General features: G+C 40.9%; 2 protein-coding genes across 3 annotated transcripts; both read right to left on the reverse strand.

Annotated features, from left to right (window-relative positions):
* Positions 1 to 2654: 2654 nt before the first annotated feature.
* On the reverse strand, positions 2655 to 5377 carry LOC141155093 (ly6/PLAUR domain-containing protein 2-like). The gene is made up of 3 exons (XM_073641733.1): positions 5222 to 5377; positions 3208 to 3330; positions 2655 to 3030 (listed from the first exon to the last, which is right to left on the reverse strand). Exons 1-3 carry the CDS (start codon positions 5304 to 5306, stop codon positions 2822 to 2824), a joined length of 417 nt encoding a protein of 138 aa, XP_073497834.1. The 5' UTR covers positions 5307 to 5377; the 3' UTR covers positions 2655 to 2821.
* Positions 5378 to 8720: 3343 nt separating this feature from the next.
* LOC141153293 (CCN family member 5-like) lies at positions 8721 to 13903 on the reverse strand. 2 transcript variants are annotated; one of them, XM_073638006.1, is made up of 6 exons: positions 13753 to 13903; positions 13466 to 13670; positions 12214 to 12393; positions 11163 to 11318; positions 10141 to 10340; positions 8721 to 9212 (listed from the first exon to the last, which is right to left on the reverse strand). In XM_073638006.1, the coding sequence occupies exons 1-6, from the start codon at positions 13816 to 13818 to the stop codon at positions 8889 to 8891; spliced, it is 1131 nt and encodes a 376-aa protein (XP_073494107.1). In that variant the 5' UTR covers positions 13819 to 13903; the 3' UTR covers positions 8721 to 8888. The 2 variants fall into 2 exon arrangements, with proteins under 2 accessions (XP_073494107.1, XP_073494108.1); XM_073638007.1 differs by having other exon boundaries at positions 8724 to 9212; positions 11166 to 11318.
* Between the last annotated feature and the right edge of the window lie 4385 nt (positions 13904 to 18288).

Here is an 18288-nt window from a genome sequence, read left to right on the forward strand (position 1 = left end):
ATTGATTTACTTTAATATGATACTAGATAATATGATAATACTAGACAGGAGTGGTAGTCATCTGTTTTTTTGCTGTCCTGTAATTTCTATGGCCCCATAGACTTACACGGATGATTTTTCATTCATCACTTGGATTAAAAAATGTGGTGTTTTTTTTGTTTGTTTTTTTACTGTACAGTTTTTAAAAAAAAAAAAATAGACGTGAGCATCTGCATAAACTATCATGGGTCCGTGCTATGACCGTAAAAAAAAAAGTGAACGTCTGAATGAGGCCTACAGCAGAAAAGAGTCTCAGCAATATCCACTTCACCATACAGCTGGAGGATTTTATGGGAATGGAGGGAGGGGGTGAAGACTTATGCAAAGCACAACAAAAGTCATAGACAACATACCGTTGCTTGTGAAAGTATTCCTCCCCTTGGCATTTTTTGTGTTTTGCTGCCTCACAACCTGAAGTTTCACTATTTTTTTTTTTTTATTATTTTATTTAAAAAATTTTTTTGAGGGTTTGCATCACTTCATGTAAAAAAACATGCCTACAACTGTGGAGATTTGGTTTTCTTTTTATTTTGAACAGCAATCTTTAAGTCTGACCACAGATTCTCTGTTGGATTAAGATCTGGGCTGTGACTAGACCACACCAAAACATTTACACGTTTCCCCAAAAATTACTCGAGTGTTGCTTTAGCAGTATTCTTCGGGTCATTGTCTTGTTGGAAGGAGAAACCTCCATCACAGTCTCAAATCACTGACAGACTGAAAAAGGTTTGCTCAAGAATATCCCTGTGTTTAGCACCATCCATCTTCCCCTCAACTTGGACCATTTTCCCTCTCTGCTGCCGAAAAACATCCCCACAGCATGATGATGCTGCCACCACCATGTTTCACTGTGTGGATGGTGTTATGAGCTATGTTAGTTTGGCGCCAGACATACCTTTTACCTTCGTGGTGAAAAAGTTCAATTTTGGTCACATCTGACCACAGCACCTTCCTCCATACATTTGAGGAGTCTCCCACATATTTTTTGGAAAACTCAAAACAAGCCTTACAATTTTTTTTGTGTAAGTAAAGGCTTTTTCCTGCCCACTCTTCCATAAAGGCCACCTCTATGTACGGCTTATTGTGGTCGTATGGACAGATACTCCAGTCTGTGCTTGGGGACTCTGCAGCTCCATCATCGTTACCTTTTTGGTCTCTGTGCTGCCTCTCTGATTAATGCCCTCCTTGCCCGGCTGAGAGTTTTGGTGGGCGCCCTCTTTTGGCTGGTTTGTTGTGGTACCATGTTCTTTCCATTTGATAATAAGGGATTTGATGGTGCTCCGGGGATCATCACAGATTGGGATATTTTTTTATAACCCAGCCCTGACTTGTGCTTCTCCACAACGTTGTCCCTGACTTGTTTGGAGATCTTCTTGGTCTTCATGGTGTTTGGAGATCTCCTTGGTCTTCATGGTGTTTTGGAGATCTCCTTGGTCTTCGTGCTGTTTGGAGATCTCCTTGGTCTTCGTGGTGTTTGGAGATCTCCTTGGTCTTCGTGGTGTTTGCAGATCTCCTTGGTCTTCGTGGTGTTTGGAGATCTCCTTGGTCTTCGTGGTGTTGCAGCCTCCGTGTCCTTTCAGAAAAAGTAAAGTGTATATACTGACAGACATGTGACACTTAGATTACACACAGGGGAACGTCCTGTCACTAAACGTGTGACTTACGAAGGGAATTTCTGGCACCAGAATTTTCTAGAGGCTTCAAGGCAAAAGGGGTGAATACATAAGCACATCACGATTATTATTATTTTTTTTTTATTATTATTTGAGCCCATAAGTTTAATTTATCCCTATATTTTTCTCACTTCACCAACTTAAACTATTTAGTGCTGATGCATCACACACAAATCAGATCACAAAAATATTTAACCACAGGTTGTAATGTAACAAAATAGGTAAAAAGCCAAGGGGGTGTGAATACTTTTGCATGTCCCTGTAAGTAAATGCTAGTATTCAGTGATCCTGGGAGACTTCACCTATAATTGGGTTGTGAACTTGTTGGATCTCAAGAAATGGGAGCATGTCTAGCCAAAGGATGCGAGATGATAATAGGGCGATTATGGCTTTTGGGTGGCGTTACTCTCCGGCACGGGAGGCTTTGAGGTTCTCCATCTCCATCTAGCAGAACCCTGTGAACATGTCGCTGTGCGCTCCGTATACCGGAGATACAGTCTAGTGAGGTGTGTATACAAATTATACCAACATGCATATATGTACAAATATACTGTATGTTTGTGTAATATATAATATAATATATATATTTTTATACACTTGCTGCAATATACAAAATTACACAGCTGTAGCAGAGTTGAGTTTGTCGTGTAATGCTGTTATTGCATAGATAGTCTTTTCTTTGCCTAGGCATCTCCTTGCACCCCCCCCCCGGGGCACTTACAGGGATCACATTTCATAATGCAGGCGGCAGAACTGCTTATTGTGACATTGTCCTAGCAGCTACTGGCTGCTGCCACTAGGAGGAGCTCTTTCCATATACCTCATAGCTGTATACATCCATTTGCAGACAGCTCCCTCTAGTGGCGGTTGGTGGTCGTTTTAAAAAAAAAATAATAATAATTAACCAGAACGTTAGCTCATTAAATAAAAACAATGCTCAAATTTAAGAGGACTTTTTCTGGAGTAACCTCCTGTTTATTGATCGTCAGCATACTTGTCACATTTTCTATTCCTAATGACTTCTTATTCTCTGTATGGAGCAGTAATTATATAAATATATTGGGTATATAATAGAATAGTGGGTGCAGGTCAGTGCTCGGACCCTCACGTTAGTGGTATGACAGGAGGAGCAGTAGTAGTGCCGGTATGAGGGCGATGCTTGGGGATGATCTGGACCCCTGGCCAGAGTTGCAGAGGTCGGTGTCGCAGCAGGTATTGTGATAGGTCACGTTGACTCCCAGGGTGCTCTTCTCACCACTGATCCCACACAGACTGGTCACAGCGCAGCTCATCTCATGCAAGATAAATGGAAAGTTTTCTGTGGGAGAAAAGGGAGTGTCACTGTACAGAGGTTTCCATACTGCAATTGCCACACTCACCACAAGGGGGCTCTATACACCAGGCTTGGTAAATGTAAAGAGGAGACTGGCACCTGTCAAAAAAACAAACACCTTAGCTGTAATGCCCACAGTGACCACCAGGGGGCTGCACTTACTTGTTTTGCCGGAGGCTGTGGAGTACAGGCATCTCTCTTTGGGAGGACATTTCACTGGGAATTTAATACAGTCCATTGGGGAAAGGGTTGGAAAGAGGCAGGTGTAGCATCGCAGTCCGTGCCCTGTAGGGTTAAGCGCAGCGTTACTCCTCGGTGTCGCGGTTATGTCTGCTAGCCGCGCACAACTCTGCTTGGGCTTTAATGAATGTTTTGCAAAGTGAGACGTCCATTGCATAACCGCGTGTAATCAGGTTTCTATTTTCAGAGTCGCTTCCAGAAAAGTGGAGTTAACCATTAACCCCTTAAAGAGACTGTGTCGTCAGAAAATGACTTGTGGTTTATAATGTAAAATGTATTTTTTTAAGGTGTTTTTTTTTTTCTATTTTACTTTTCAATTATCTAAAAAAAATATATTCAAATCTTTACATTTTTTACACAAACCACCAGGCCTTATACCAGACTTGTACTGTGCTGCAGTCTACTTATCACAGATAGGATTATAATCTACTATATAGAGTAGACGTCACAGCTCACCTTCTCCTCCTGTACAATGACTGATAACACCTCTATATACAGTAGATAACACAGGATCCACCATTCACAATAGGTGATATCACAGCTCACCTCCTCCTCCTGTACAATGACTGATAACACCTCTATATACAGTAGAGGACACATGATCCACCATTCACAATAGGTGATGTCACAGCTCACCTCCTCCTCCTGTACAATGACTGATAACACCTCTATATACAATAGATAACACAGGATCCACCATTCACAATAGGTGATGTCACAGCTCACCTCCTCCTCCTCCTCCTGTACAATGACTGATAATACCTCTATATACAGTAGATAACACAGGATCCACCATTCACAATATATGATATCACAGCTCACCTTCTCCTCCTGTACAATGACTGATAACACCTCTATGTACAGTAGAGGACACAGGATCCACCGTTCACAATAAGGGATGATACAATAGCCCTATTACGTCTATGTGACCTAAAAGAGCATTTGACCAATGGTAATTTTAGTGACACTGCCGCTTTTAAAACAAATCTGCTACTTGCCATAAATGTGTATTATTTTCCCGGTGTAAATGCCGCTGTTCTCCTGAATCCGGCGATGTTTTTCTTTTGTTCCTGCGTCTCTCCGTTCCTCATTATTCCAGGAATATAAATGTAATATTTTTAGCCAACTAGGCATAGTCCATAAGAAGACCCAGTTGAGGACCACACCCACTTGGCTAACAAAACTAGATTTATATACATGGAAGAAGAGGACATATCTCAGGAACGGAGAGGCGCAGGAACAAAAGAAAAACATCTCTGGATTCAGGAGAACAGCGGCGTTTACACCAGGTAAAAAAAAATGACATATTGATAGAAGTGACAGGTCCACTTTACAGAGTTCCTGATACTCCTAAATGTGCACTTAGGCCGACCCTTGTGTCTCCAGGTCCTGAGATACCTACACTGTAGATACAGGCAGACGTATAGTATGGGAAGGAGGGGGCCGCAGCTTTTATTACTTCATATCATGGAATGCCACAGTCTTTTCTAGGTTACGACTAATCACGATACCCGAGCTGCAGCAACTATTGGACCGTAATTCAGAACTGGATTCCATTCATTCCTATGAGATGAGACGTCACAAGTCTATGTGTGTCTCAAGCTTAGAGGGATTGTGTGAGATCTGAGAAAAGGCTCTGCTGTCATTTTCTGATATGGCGCCACTCTTGTCCATAGGTTGTGTCTGGTATTGCAGCATTATTATTATAACAGGCTCTTAAAGCCAAGCATAGCTGGTGGGGAACATCTCGTGGCCATATTGCCCTTGTCTGTATTTACTGAAGATACAGAGCTATTTTTTTTTTCCCCAATTGAATAAGATCTGAACATACAAGGTGATTGTTGCAGTAAATATAGGGCTCCATGATCAAGTCCATATCACAGTCCTTCTAAAACGTCCTCCCGCTAAAGTTCAATATATACCATTCTATTCTTACCACTTTGTATGAGGGAAGCTAAGGTCATTGCGACAATGAAGATCTTCATGGTTGATCCCTTCCTTGTGTGCCGCCTGTATCCCATGGCCGTCCCTTTATATCTGTTTCCTTCTCCTTTATTACAAACCTCCTTCTTCTAATTAACTATAATTTCATTTATTTCCCTGGTTCTACGCCAGAATCATGGAACATAGAGGTGACGAGGATCTGGTGGTGGTGGTTTCTTAAAGAGATATTCCACCATTAAAATTTAAAAAGGTTGCCCTGGCGACCTGATGTAAACAGTGAAAAAGAGCCATTAACAGTACAACTCTGTCGCCGAAAGATTCTACTGAAGTGAATGGGAGCTGAGCGACCTGCACAGTGAACTGGGCTGCCCATTGTGTGCGTCTGGCCGCTGCTCTTACTGTTCTCCTCAATAATCTGCAAATTAAAAAATACTTCCAATAGTCTGGCACAATCCTGACACCTCCAGTCATATCATTTTTTTTAGGTTTGCAATCCCAAAGGATTTCCATGGTGGTCGGAGTAAAATTCTTTTGGATCTACCAGAAAGTCATCATCAGGAACTTGGGATTGACCTTCAAGCTTCTTCAAAGGTGAAATTGAGATGGGGCTTGGTCCTAAGTGACCTATAATTATGGGCCCACCACAAGGTCCTATGGTGGAGAAGCCCATCAACCATCATATTCTTCAATCCACATCTTCAACCTTCATATTCTTCAACCCTGAGCATTATATGATCAGAGGCCCAATTCAGTATTGCATTTGGGCCTTTTTTTTTTTTTTGCTTACTTTTTTATGTTTTTTGCTCTTTTTATTCTTTTTTTTTTTTCTTTTTATGGGGTTTTTTTGCCCATTTTATTCTTGTTTTTTTTATTTAGCAATTTTTTAACCTCAAACATGGGTTCTTAATGTTTGTTATTGTAGGATGAGTTTGAGGTTTCTAGATAGTTTTGACTGATTCATACTTTAAAAAAAACAAAAAACTTGGCACATTTTTGAAGAAATATACTCCATTCTCTCCCCTCAGAGTAATCTTTTCCCTGGCTGAATTTTTTTTTTCTTGGGGGAGGGGGGAGGCAATTTTTGCATCAGAACATGTGACTTTTCATGCTAAAAAAATCAAAGCCAAAAATAAAGAGCATTTTCGATTTTGCAAAATTTCGTGATCCGTATTGAAGAATTTGATGCAGAAAATGGCACTGAATAGCAGGAGACAAACAAAGGTGATAGAAGATAAACCTGTAAATTATGAATCAAGCCCCAAATTTTAGACCTTCAAGATGCAAATTGTCTCTTCAAAGGAAGAGGACTAGAACTCTAGTGCCACCCATGGAGACCTTCAAGATGAATGTTGGTCTCTCTCCTAGGGATGTTTTATTACATCTGAAAGGTGGAGCTGGTCCTTGAGGACCATGAGGGTCATATGTATGAGCGGGATATGTCAGAAACCTCTCTAGAAAGTTCTGTAACATCCCAACCATGGATGATCATGTATGGACCAGGCACAGGACTATGGACATTGCTCTTCTTCCTGCCCCGCACCGCATCTTCCCCAAGAGTAACACCTAGGAACTAACTTTTAGACATATATTAATAAGTCGGAACATCTGCTCGGACATTTTACTAAATTCCAATGAACCCTTTTAAGAATTTTCTAGCTTCAATGGAGAACATGACCCATGTCTAATCTCTGACAGTACCTGATACCCCATGGAGATGGAGCACTAGGAGGGTTGGGGGCTTTATGACAGATGGCCTGTGATACTCTGGAAGGATAATAAGCCGCTGTGTTCAGGCCGCACATCGCTCCTCAGTGACTCACAATAACTGTGTGTGGACATCCTCGTGATTATCACAAGGAATGGGACCTCCCATTATAAGAAGCGCGGAGGGGGCAGGGATGCCGTCTCACACTGACTCTTTGTCCGGTGATTCTGCTTCTTATCTATTCATTTTTTTTTTCTTAAGAAATTGGGGAGGATTTTAGGACATTGGGCAATGAGGTGAATAGAGGATGGCTCCTTGGCAATGATATAAATGAAGTCCCTTTCAGGAGCTTCTTGACACCAGCACTCTATCTAGTGCATTTACCACTTTTTTTTCGTTGGAACAACCTTACAGATCACATTCCTTTGAAAAAAAAAATTAAAATGGGCAAAAGAGCAAAATCCGAGGGCCACATAACAACTGCAGGCTCTGCTTTCATACGGTGTATGGTCTTGGAAATGAAGGTGCCTCTTACTTCTGCACTGGTGAGAGGTGCTGCTGACATGGCATCTGACTGCTGCTTACCAGGTATCCTGAACGGCCAACAGGTATCGTGCACAACCAGCAAGTATTGTGCCAGGCCAACAGTCGTCGTTCCATGCCAACAGGCATCATGTCGGGCAAGCAGGCGTCGTGCGGGGCCAACAGGTATTGGGCACAACCAGCATGTAATATGCCAGTCCAGCAGGTGTTGTACACGGCCAACAGGCGTTGAGCAAGGTCAGCAGGTATTGTACACAGCCAACAGGCATCGTGCACAACCAGCAGGTATTGTGGACGGCCAGCAGGTATTGTACACAGCCAACAGGCATCGTGCCGAGCCAACAGGCATCGTGCACAACCGGCAAGTATTGTGCACGGCCAACAGGCATCGTGCCAGGCCAACAAGCATCGTGCACAACCAGCAGGTATCGTGCACGGCCAGCAGGTATCGTGCAAGGCCAGCAAGTATTGTGGACAGCCAGCAGGTATCGTGCACGGCCAGCTGGTATCGTGCAAGGCCAGCAAGTATTGTGGACAACCAGCAAGTATCGTGCACAACCTGCAAGTATTGTGCAAGGCCAGCAGGTATCGCGCACAACCAGCAAGTATTGTGGACTGCCAGCATGTATCGTGCACAGCCAGTGTCCTGAAAGGCCAGCAGGCATCCTGCACCATCCTATTTTTAAGAGTAGGAAGCATGCACGATACCTGGTAAGCAGCTGACAGAACATCAGCAGCGCCTCTAACCACCTGATGCCTGCTTGCACGTTGCAGTCACACTTCACCCACACAAGCTGCATTCACAAAGGTGCGTAACTTTTTTTTTTTTGCAATCATGGTAGAGCCGCTACATTTGGGAAAATCGTGGCAAAACTGTTTTGGCTGCAATTACGGGGGAAAAGAAAAACACAACCCAGCCGCAGCATGTGAACCAGTGTAAATCTTGCGCCCTGGATATCAATCCTACCAGGTTGACATCTGCTTCTTTTTTTTTCACTCCTTGATTCTAATGTCTATCTATGTACCCGAGATCAGAGAAGCTGAGCCGGTCTGTGGACATGGACCCATATGAATGAATACATCGCCGTAGACTGTGTTGGTGCTATACAAACAATGCACGATCGCTACATCCTGGGAGACTTTTTACAATGATTTCCATTCTTAATTCCACCCCCCTCCCGTCATCTGCATTTCATTAGGTGCAATAATTAGTAAAGCTGACGGCAGAGACATGTGATAGCATTTTATTTCATTCACTGACGGATGAAGAACATACAAGTGATTCTGTAGAGCGTGTGTGTGAATAGGTCGGACCCCCGCTGACACTGACTCCTTTTACTGAACCATCAGTGTTAATTTGTAGGAACGAGGAACGACCCTTTTAGCTTCGCGGCTCCTTCCTGGCATTGATCTAATCGTCTCCCACCACCTCGTTTGTCATCGCTCCACTTGGCTTTATTCCATCCTTGTCCTTCTTCCCTTTCTTTCCTCTTTTGCCACCACACTGACACCTCTGCACCCACATAACCTGGCGGGTGACCTTCCGGTTGAGTTGGGAACACCGAAATAACACCGGGCGCGTCTCGCTCAGTGAAGGTGTGCACAAACGTCCATCTGAGCAAAGGCCACAGAATTTGGGAAGTAAGGGGCGGCTTGACAGACAGTCACGGAAACGGAGATGTGACGGGTGGGACCAGCGCATGACATGGCTGCAGACGTTGTTTGCCTTCAGGACCTGCCGGAAAAACAAGAGGATAGAAATAATAGAAACCAGTATAATTCACAGCCTAAAGCTCGGCCACATAGCAGATGTGTCTGATATCACTGAGCGGGGGCCGGCCCCGGGGTTATGCGAGTCTTTGGCTTACAGTCTCGGTAGCCCCTCTTCGCTTTCAATTTTTTCTCCAACTTTTTCTATTTGCATCAGGACTTGTTTTTCTATTTGTGGTACGAGCTACAGTTATTATCATTACTATTTTTGGGGTCCGATTTCTTTTTATTCAATTTTTTCCGGCGAGGAGGAAAAGTGGCATCAAAAAACAGCAATTCTGCATTTTCAATGTTTTGGCATTCACCGTATATGAAAAATATTATATTTTATTAGTTCAGACACCATGTGTATATATATATATATATATATATATATATATATATATATATACACACATTCCAGGAAAATATATGAACTTTTATATTTAACTTTTCATCTTCTTGGTCCCCTAAGGGAACTTTAAATCACATATACAATACATAATAATATTGTAATAATTGCAGTTTATTGTACAACTACCTTTCTCCTATGAAGCCCAGTCACAGGTATGCAGTCACTGGAGCCTTCGGTAGGCCCCTGTTTGCCATTAAAACGCCATTAACTCCCAATAATTTTGTTGCCCCACCTCCCCCCGCAAATATTATCCCAATGCCAATCTCTTAAATGCCACTGTCACAATTGAAAACAGGATCTTCCTACAATCAAAGCAGTTAGACTCAGGTGCCAGCTGTATAATACTGCCGGCACCCTCCCCTTATGGAGAGGGCTACACTCCGGAGCCCCCTCCGCACATGCAGTGCATACATAGAGTCTAGGCCGAATGGCTTTTCGCTTCACACATTGGGCCCCGGCACTTGCCCCAAGTTTTCTTGTGACCCTCTTCTATTCTTACCGTGTAGTTGGCGCTGGGGTATTGGCCCTTGCAGGGTCTGATCATACAGATCCTCTTCTCAGCTTTAGGGATACAAGTTTCCTTCTCGTAGATTATTCGCACCGAGTTCCCAAATCCACATGTGCGGGAACATGGTGTCCACTCAGTATCTGGTTGGCAGTGGAGAGGTTCTTCCGGCGGTTCCTCATCCTGTTCTGGATCTGCGGAACATAATGAATATGAGATGTTGCATAACCTTTGCTTATTGCTGGATGGAGAATGAGGTAACCAAGGATCTGTCAGTGAACTTCTTCTAACAGGAAAGTTTATAACCCTTATCTTTGTTCTTCTGAGCTCCTCTCAGCCAATTTAGGACCTAATGGTTCAGCTCAACTTTCACGTGGTCAGAAATCAGCTGTGATCAGAAGGAAGATGAGAGGTATAAACACTTCTGTCAGAATGAGCTCACTAATAGATTCTCAGTTAACTCATTCTGCAGCCAACAATAGACAGTGTGACACAGAGTCTATAGGAGGAAAATGGTGCAACATTTTTTAATTGTTCCCATTTGCAAAAATTATTTTTAGCCAAAAATACATCCATCTAATAAAAATAAAATGCCTTTAAGGGGGTCCAATTTTTTTTATAAAAGTTGTCCAGGATTAGAAATACAGGTCTGTCTCGGATACTTTTAAAGCCATGGGCCATAGAAAAGGTTTTGCATTTATAGCATAAGACTGCCCAATCAAGTAACTCCTAGAAGACTTACAGGGACTTGTACATACTTGGAGGGCACTTTGCTGACCTCCTTTTCAAAAGTTTGGGGTAAGATGGATATTTAGGGAGCACAGATGTACTAACTAATTCATAGAACCGATTCCTTACGCCATCCATCTTATTATTTATTTATATAGCGCCATTGATCTTATGGGCGGTCACTTGTCACTCGGACGTTCTTGCACCATCGCGTGTCTCCTCTGCCACCACCACCCACATATCTATTCCGACCCCCGTATTAAGCTCCGCACTCAGATCTATCTCACCACCTGAATCAGCGGCGTCTCTTCTGGTCCTGATATTTGCCTCCTCATCCGTAGACTTATCTTCTAGAGTTGGGTAGACATTACTGGGTTCAGTTGAGTCTTCAAGCCCACTTGACTCCTCCAGACATCTCCACTGGGCACAGCACTGACCTGGAACTATGAGAACAGTCCGTATGTTAATGAACGTCCTTACAATGGCCGAAGTATGAAATGTGGAGAACCCAAACAAACCCCCTGATCATAAGATCGTCACAAAGGGTTGCACAGGATTCAGAAAAACATGGCGGCTTTCTTCTAAAAATGGGACCAAACCTGTCAATGGGTTGTGTCTGGTACCACAGCTCATAAACAGGAGAATTCAGCTCACCCTTGATGGAAACTAATACAAGTTTCTGGTGTGGAGAAGCCCAGAGTCTCGTTTCTGCCTGACGTTGGTTATGATTGTGAAGAAGGTGAATCCAGCTTCAATCCATAAAATGTAAATCCAAAGCCGAGTTTAAGAACGCAGCAGTCGTTCGAAACGCGTCCGGTTTCACCTCCTTGCACCCTCATCCCCAATCATGACTATGTCTAGGCATATTTCATTGATACCATGTTCACTTTTAATCATGAAATAAAGGATTTAAATTTTATGGATTGAAGCTGAACTCTAGTTCTTCACAAGCATACCACAGCTCGTCCCCATTGAAGTGAATAGGGCTGACCTGATATTCCATATACAACCTATGCACAGGTGCAGCAGTTTTTGGAAAAAAAAGATTTAACAAATTTTTAGAATCCCATGGCATAAAAGCAGAGAGCATGGGAAAGGAGATTACATGGGTTATGCAAAAGGAGAAAGAAGAAACAACGCCACGCTTGCTTATAGACTAAGTCTGGTATTGCAGCTCATCTATTTTAGAGTGAACTGATATAAGTTGCAATACCCGACACAGCCTATGAGTAAGAGGGGCGCTGTTTCTGGAACAAATATGTTTTGAACTTTTGTAAACATAGTCCTGCCGCCCCTATATGCCTCCTATACCCGTCTATATGCCATATATGCCCTTACCAGTCACTAATCGCATTTCTTTGCAGTTGGGGTTGGTGGGTTTCTCCAGTGGGGGGCACAGAGGGACACAGCGGATATTTCCATTCTCACATTTGCAGTAACTTTCACAGTCCAGCTCAAACTCTTGTCCATGGAGAATCTCATTGCTGTTGTGGAGACAAGATTGTCGCCCATGATGGACTAAAAAAGGGGTGAAAAACAAATTATCGGTCAGTTCCACTTTGCTGTTCATAAAATAAGTTTTTTGAGCTTTTTTTTTTTCTTTAACCCCTGAAGGTAAAAAAAAGAAAAAAAAAGCACATGTCACATCTGATGGAATCTGCTCCAAACTAAACACTGTCAAATCTAAGAGGGGATGTCCAGTTTTAAGTTACAAGTCTACAGTCGCTTTACTCTTTAGAGACTGCTAAAAATAAATAGGAAAACACTTAAGAAAAAAAAATTTCCCTAAACTTTTCAAAACCACTTTAGGAAAAGAAAAAACTTCCCCAAAAAAATCAGAGAGTTTCCTGAAGCAGTTTTCTGGGGAAGAACCGAACACAAAGGGAGAAATTTTTTATTATTTATTTTGCTTTTTTTTTTTTTGTGAAAGTTCATCTTTTAGTCATTTTTAATTTATGATGGCTTTTTGCAACATTTTTACACTAGTTATTTCAGTCCTGACCATATTTTGGGTTGACCCGACAATGTGGACGTAGATTTTATTATCCAGATGTTCTCAGCTAATTCATCATTTGTGAAAATTTTGCCCCAATGGTAAAAAATTCTAATTTTTAATTTGCCTAATTGAAAATTGATGGGCAACTTTTTAAAACTTATCGAAGGGATTATACAACTTTTCACTCTTAAGGGCACAAAATGACTGCAAAACAGGAAAAAAAAGTATCTTAATTTGTGCCAAATTTATCAAACATTGTGCGTGAATTTTGATGCATCTGGAGCAAAGTCCACTAACAAAAACACAATTAATGAATCAGGGCCAATATATATTAAAAAGTTTCAAAACTATTCATTATATAGTTAATAGGCTTATTTATTTAAAAGACATTCTGTCAGCACAAAATGACTGTTCAAACCAAGCACAGGCGCTTAGTGCACCCTTGGTGTGGCCAAACAGTTCAATGCACCTCTAGGACCACACTCATCTCTGATATGGGGGCACTTCACTTAAAGCTGCAGAACAGCATCGTCTAGCCTAATTGTTGAGGTGACCAACTCATTGAATGTGGTAGAAGAAGATAATATGACAAACCCTTGCAGACTCCTTTCCGTACGCTTGGGTCTTCCTGATAGTCGCAGATCAGATTTCTAGTAGCATCACACGGTCTAAGCCCATCACATTCAGAGCCAAGGCCTCGGACACAAACTGTGCACCTGCAACCGCAAGAGTCCAGCACCGGAGCAGCTCCTGGGGGACATGTAGGGACTTCCGAGCACTCACAAGTTAGAGGACATCCCTTAAGGACAAGAAACAAGAATATACATTAGTACATATAGAGTAATGCAGAATTAATGGATCACAGAGAAAAAAAATCCTACCAGTCTCTTGCCTAATGTACATGTCACACATAATAACATCAAGGCAAATTCAATATATGAGGCCATTTCCAAGCATTAGCAGAGACGTCTGCAAGGAATCCCACAAGAAGCTGCCACTCTATATACATCAACATGGCCTCCTGCCATTGGCCAGACGAATACTATTTACACCAAGAATAGGATGCCTGTGTCGGGAGATAATGGCGCGGATATGAGATAGGAAGGAAGGGTGATAGTCACGTCTTATTTTCAGAAGTTCTAGTACTTAAAGATGAAGTTATTATTAAGCATTTCTGCTCCCCTTTTCCGATAATAAGCCAAGTACAGGGTGTCCTACTGTTTAGAACCCCATCGATCAATTGCAATCTGAAGAAAAACCTGACAGCAAAGTGTTCCCTCCCTCTGCAGCTCCCCCGCAGGGGTAATGAAGCATTACACGATGCAAAATCATTTTGACTCCCCTACACTGTTATTTACTTGATGTCCAATTCACCATATTCAGTCAAGTCAATGGCGGCGATTTCGCAGTGAAATCGCCCTAGAATTGGTCTTGCTGTGGATTTTACCGCAATGCGAATTCGTTGCGGACATTTCCGCATGATGTGCACAGCACATGCGGATTTGCATTGCAGTAAATGGCAGACCTATTACAAGCGATTTTAATGCGTTTTCGCAGCGAAAATACGATGCAAAAACACATTAAAATCGCTTAGTGTGCACATAGCCTCTATATGACTGCTCGTTCTCACTGCCAGCACTGGAGAATCCTCACAGAGCGCAGAGTGACTGCAGACTTTCGTGATAAATCTGGACAATCCCTTTAAGTATATCCATGAGCTTTGATTTGTACTATACTCAGCATGGTGGCTCAGTGGTTAGCACTGCAGACTTGCAACACTGGGGTCCTGGGTTGAAATCCCACCAAGGACAACATCTGCAAGGAGATTGTATGTTCTCCCCGTGTTTGTGTGGGTTTCCTCCAGGTTCTCTGGTTTACTCCCACACTCTGGGATATTAAAAGGGTTTTTCTATGGACATTAAAAAGTTTTGATAGAGAATTTAAATTGTGAGTCCCAATGGGGACAGTGCCGATAATGTCTGTAAAGCGCTGTGGAATTAATTATATAAGTGAGCAAAATAAATAAAAATAATACCATAGTATTGCATTAAAACGTACAAACGATTGCAGAGTCAAATCTCCACTGGGTGCAAATAAGTAGAAAAGTTTTTACAAATATAAAAATTTCAAATCACATCCGTTTTTCCAGTTACAAAATAAAAAAAATTACTAAAATAAAAAATAAACATATTCAGAATCACTACATCTGTAAAAGTCCAATCTATGGAAATGTATAGTTATATAACCCCTAAGGTAAGGCCCTGGCAGCGCTCAATCAAAGGAAAAATAAAAAAAGTTATGGATCTCGGAAAATTGTAACAAAAGCAAATTTTATTACATTTTTTTTTACAAAGTCCATGATTATTAAAAGCCACCAGAATAATAAAAATAAAACCTGTACAAGTCTGAAATTGCTGTAATCCTACTGACCTGAAAAATTATGGCTCTTGGAAGAAGGGGAGGAAAAAGACAAAAGCGCAAAAATGGAAAATGGGGTTGATCACTAGTTTGTAATAATCCATAGTGAGTAATACTGGAGAAAGGTGCCACTCCTATAGGCCAGGTTCAGACGGGCGTATGCAAAGCCGACCATTTTTCCTCCAGAAAAAATAAACAAAATAAGCAATTTTTCATTCATATTGTCATCCATATGTCCATTTTTCACATCTGTATGTTTTTTTTACATCCATATCCTGTTTTTACTGAGTAATTTAATAAATAATAAAAGGCCAAATACAGTTTCCCATGTTAATAATTGTAACGGGTCTGTGCAAAATGCATGACATATGGTTGGTAACCTGTTTCATATGGTTGGTAACCCGTTTCATATGGTTGGTAACCCGTTTTTTTAATCCCGAATTTAGGGATTGTCTGTTTTTCATCCGTACGGCATCCAGTTTTGTATTTGGTTTTATATTATTTCTTAAATTGTTTATGTAAAAGTCATAAGCCGCACAAAGGTAAAAAACAGCCATATGGATTGCGTAATGATGACAATATGGATGAAAAACAGACGATTTTGCATAGATTTGGCATTATATTGGGTGAGTCGAAGATCAAAGTCATGTAGACTGCGATTTTTTACAACGCAGACCATTGGTCCATGTGTAAAAAAAAATGTATGTGAACACTTGCGTTGGTCAGTGTGCTCTCCGTATGCTACGCATTCCGCGTATGCTCAGCACACTGACAGATTATACACTCATCTGATCGAGCGCTAATACTGGGATTCCTGCACCTCTGATATATAAATAACCGTTCATAGGATTCCCCTTCATCACATTGTGCATTATTCTCTATATATGGAGTCATCCGCACAGTACAGCTTCTGTTCCTCTAATTATATATATACACACACACATATATATATATATATATATATATATATATATATATATATATATATACGGTATATATATATTCACATACATACATATATAATGCACACACATATATACCGTATATAATATATTATAATACACATTACATATACATTATATATAGTATATATGAGAATATTCTGACACACGGAGGCATAAGACATATGGAGCAAAGCTGTAAAATATGACTATAAAATCTAATGATATTTCATAGACTGACCCCATTTAGAAGCATTTCCCTTGTTTATTAATATACAACCACAAAGGAAAAAAAAAACATTATAATGGAAAGTGCAGCCTCCCTTTTATAAAGGTCACGGGAAATCATCTGGTATATACAGATAATAAGGCATCATGTGTACACACCACTATGGGAGTATACGGATAGGTCTATGGACGGCGTATTACAAGTTTTCTGTTGGATATTTTGTGTAATGAAGGGTTCAGGTGTCCCTTATATATGGGACTCTTCTCCGCTAGAGGCAATTATTGGGGCAAATTTATTAAAAAAGGGCATCTGTCTGCTGCCCATAGCAACCAATCACAGCGCAGCTTTCATTTTAACAGAGCTATTTTAAAAATGAAAGCTGAGCTCTGATTGGTTGCTATGGGCAACATAGTTTTGGTCAATGAGGCCTACAATGTTTCTAGGACAGAATAGCTCCATAATCTGATGGAATACAGCTCTGAATGAAACGCAGCGATACAGTAAATGTCCCAAGTACGTCTATAGGTGGCTACAGGGGTTGCAGACGGAGCCCAGGAACTGAAGATAAGGGGGGCTTATAGGGTCCCTTTGGCTCCTGTGCACCAGCTTGCTCTGATCACTGCTTTTTAACCATTTAAATGATATTGTCAATCACTGAAAGCAGCAATTAAATAGTTGTTTGCACAAGTACCGGCGCCAATTGATTGTTATGGCTGTCGGGGGCCTGCTGAAAGCCCCCAGAACTGCCATCTTGGCTCCCTCTATGAAGACCAGCCCGTGGGGACTGTCATTTTCTCTATATACTACAGCACTATAGTATTTTGGTTTATAGTATAAGCGATCAAATGATCACATGTTCAAGGGATTAAATGATCATTTGAATATTAATCAGTACATTTTTCAAAAATATTAAATATAAAAGTTGAAATCAACCCCTCTTTCCCATCTATAAAACAAAGAAATAATTAAAAAAAATAGATAAACATTTGGTACCATCATGCCCATAAAAGACCAATCTACCAAATATTAAATAATATAATCTGTCAAAAAAAAAATTATGCCAGAATTGCCTTTTATTTTTAGTGGCTCGAACTGCCTAGAGAAAATGCAATAAAAATGGATCAAAACGACATGTACCCGAAGACGGTACCAATGAAAAAACGTAAACTTATCATGCAATAATCAAGACCTCATACAACTTCACTGAAAAAATAAAAAAAAAGTTACAGCTCTCAGAAAATAGAGGCACATAGAAATTTTATTTTTCCACAAAAAGATCTGAATTCTTTTAGACATTAAAAATTAGGAAAAAAAATATGTAAAAATTGTACAAGTTTGGTATCTCCATCATCGCAATAACCCGGAGAAGTATATCATTTTTACTACACAACGAATGCAATAAAAGTAAAATTAAAATAAAACAATGGTTGAATTGTAGGGGGTCTTTACCATTTCTCCACACAACTTTTTTCTAATTTTTCAACATGTTATATGGCAAAGTGGTTGGTGTCATTCAACACCGCAACTCATGCCACAAAAAAAAAATAAAGCCGTAAAATGGTTATGCAAAAAAAAAAGCTAAAAGTTATGGCTCTTTGAAAGTGGGGAAAAAAAAAAAAAAAAAAAGTGCAAAAATGAAAAATGACCATAGAGAAGACCCTTGGGGATGTGTATGGCCATGCAGCGTCCTTACAGAAAACCCTGAGCAAGAAGGAAAGTTGTGGGGCATCTTGAATAAAGTAGCCTAACATATACTGTACTTTCAGATGATGTAAAACCCAGCAACCTGCTCCGCTCATGCAGCTCCTATTGAGCAAGAATTAACCATA

Source organism: Phyllobates terribilis, unplaced genomic scaffold (genome assembly GCF_046119375.1).
Source record: "Phyllobates terribilis strain yellow unplaced genomic scaffold, ASM4611937v1 Scaffold_7__3_contigs__length_470593459, whole genome shotgun sequence".
In the NCBI taxonomy this organism is placed as follows: Eukaryota; Metazoa; Chordata; class Amphibia; order Anura; family Dendrobatidae; genus Phyllobates; species Phyllobates terribilis.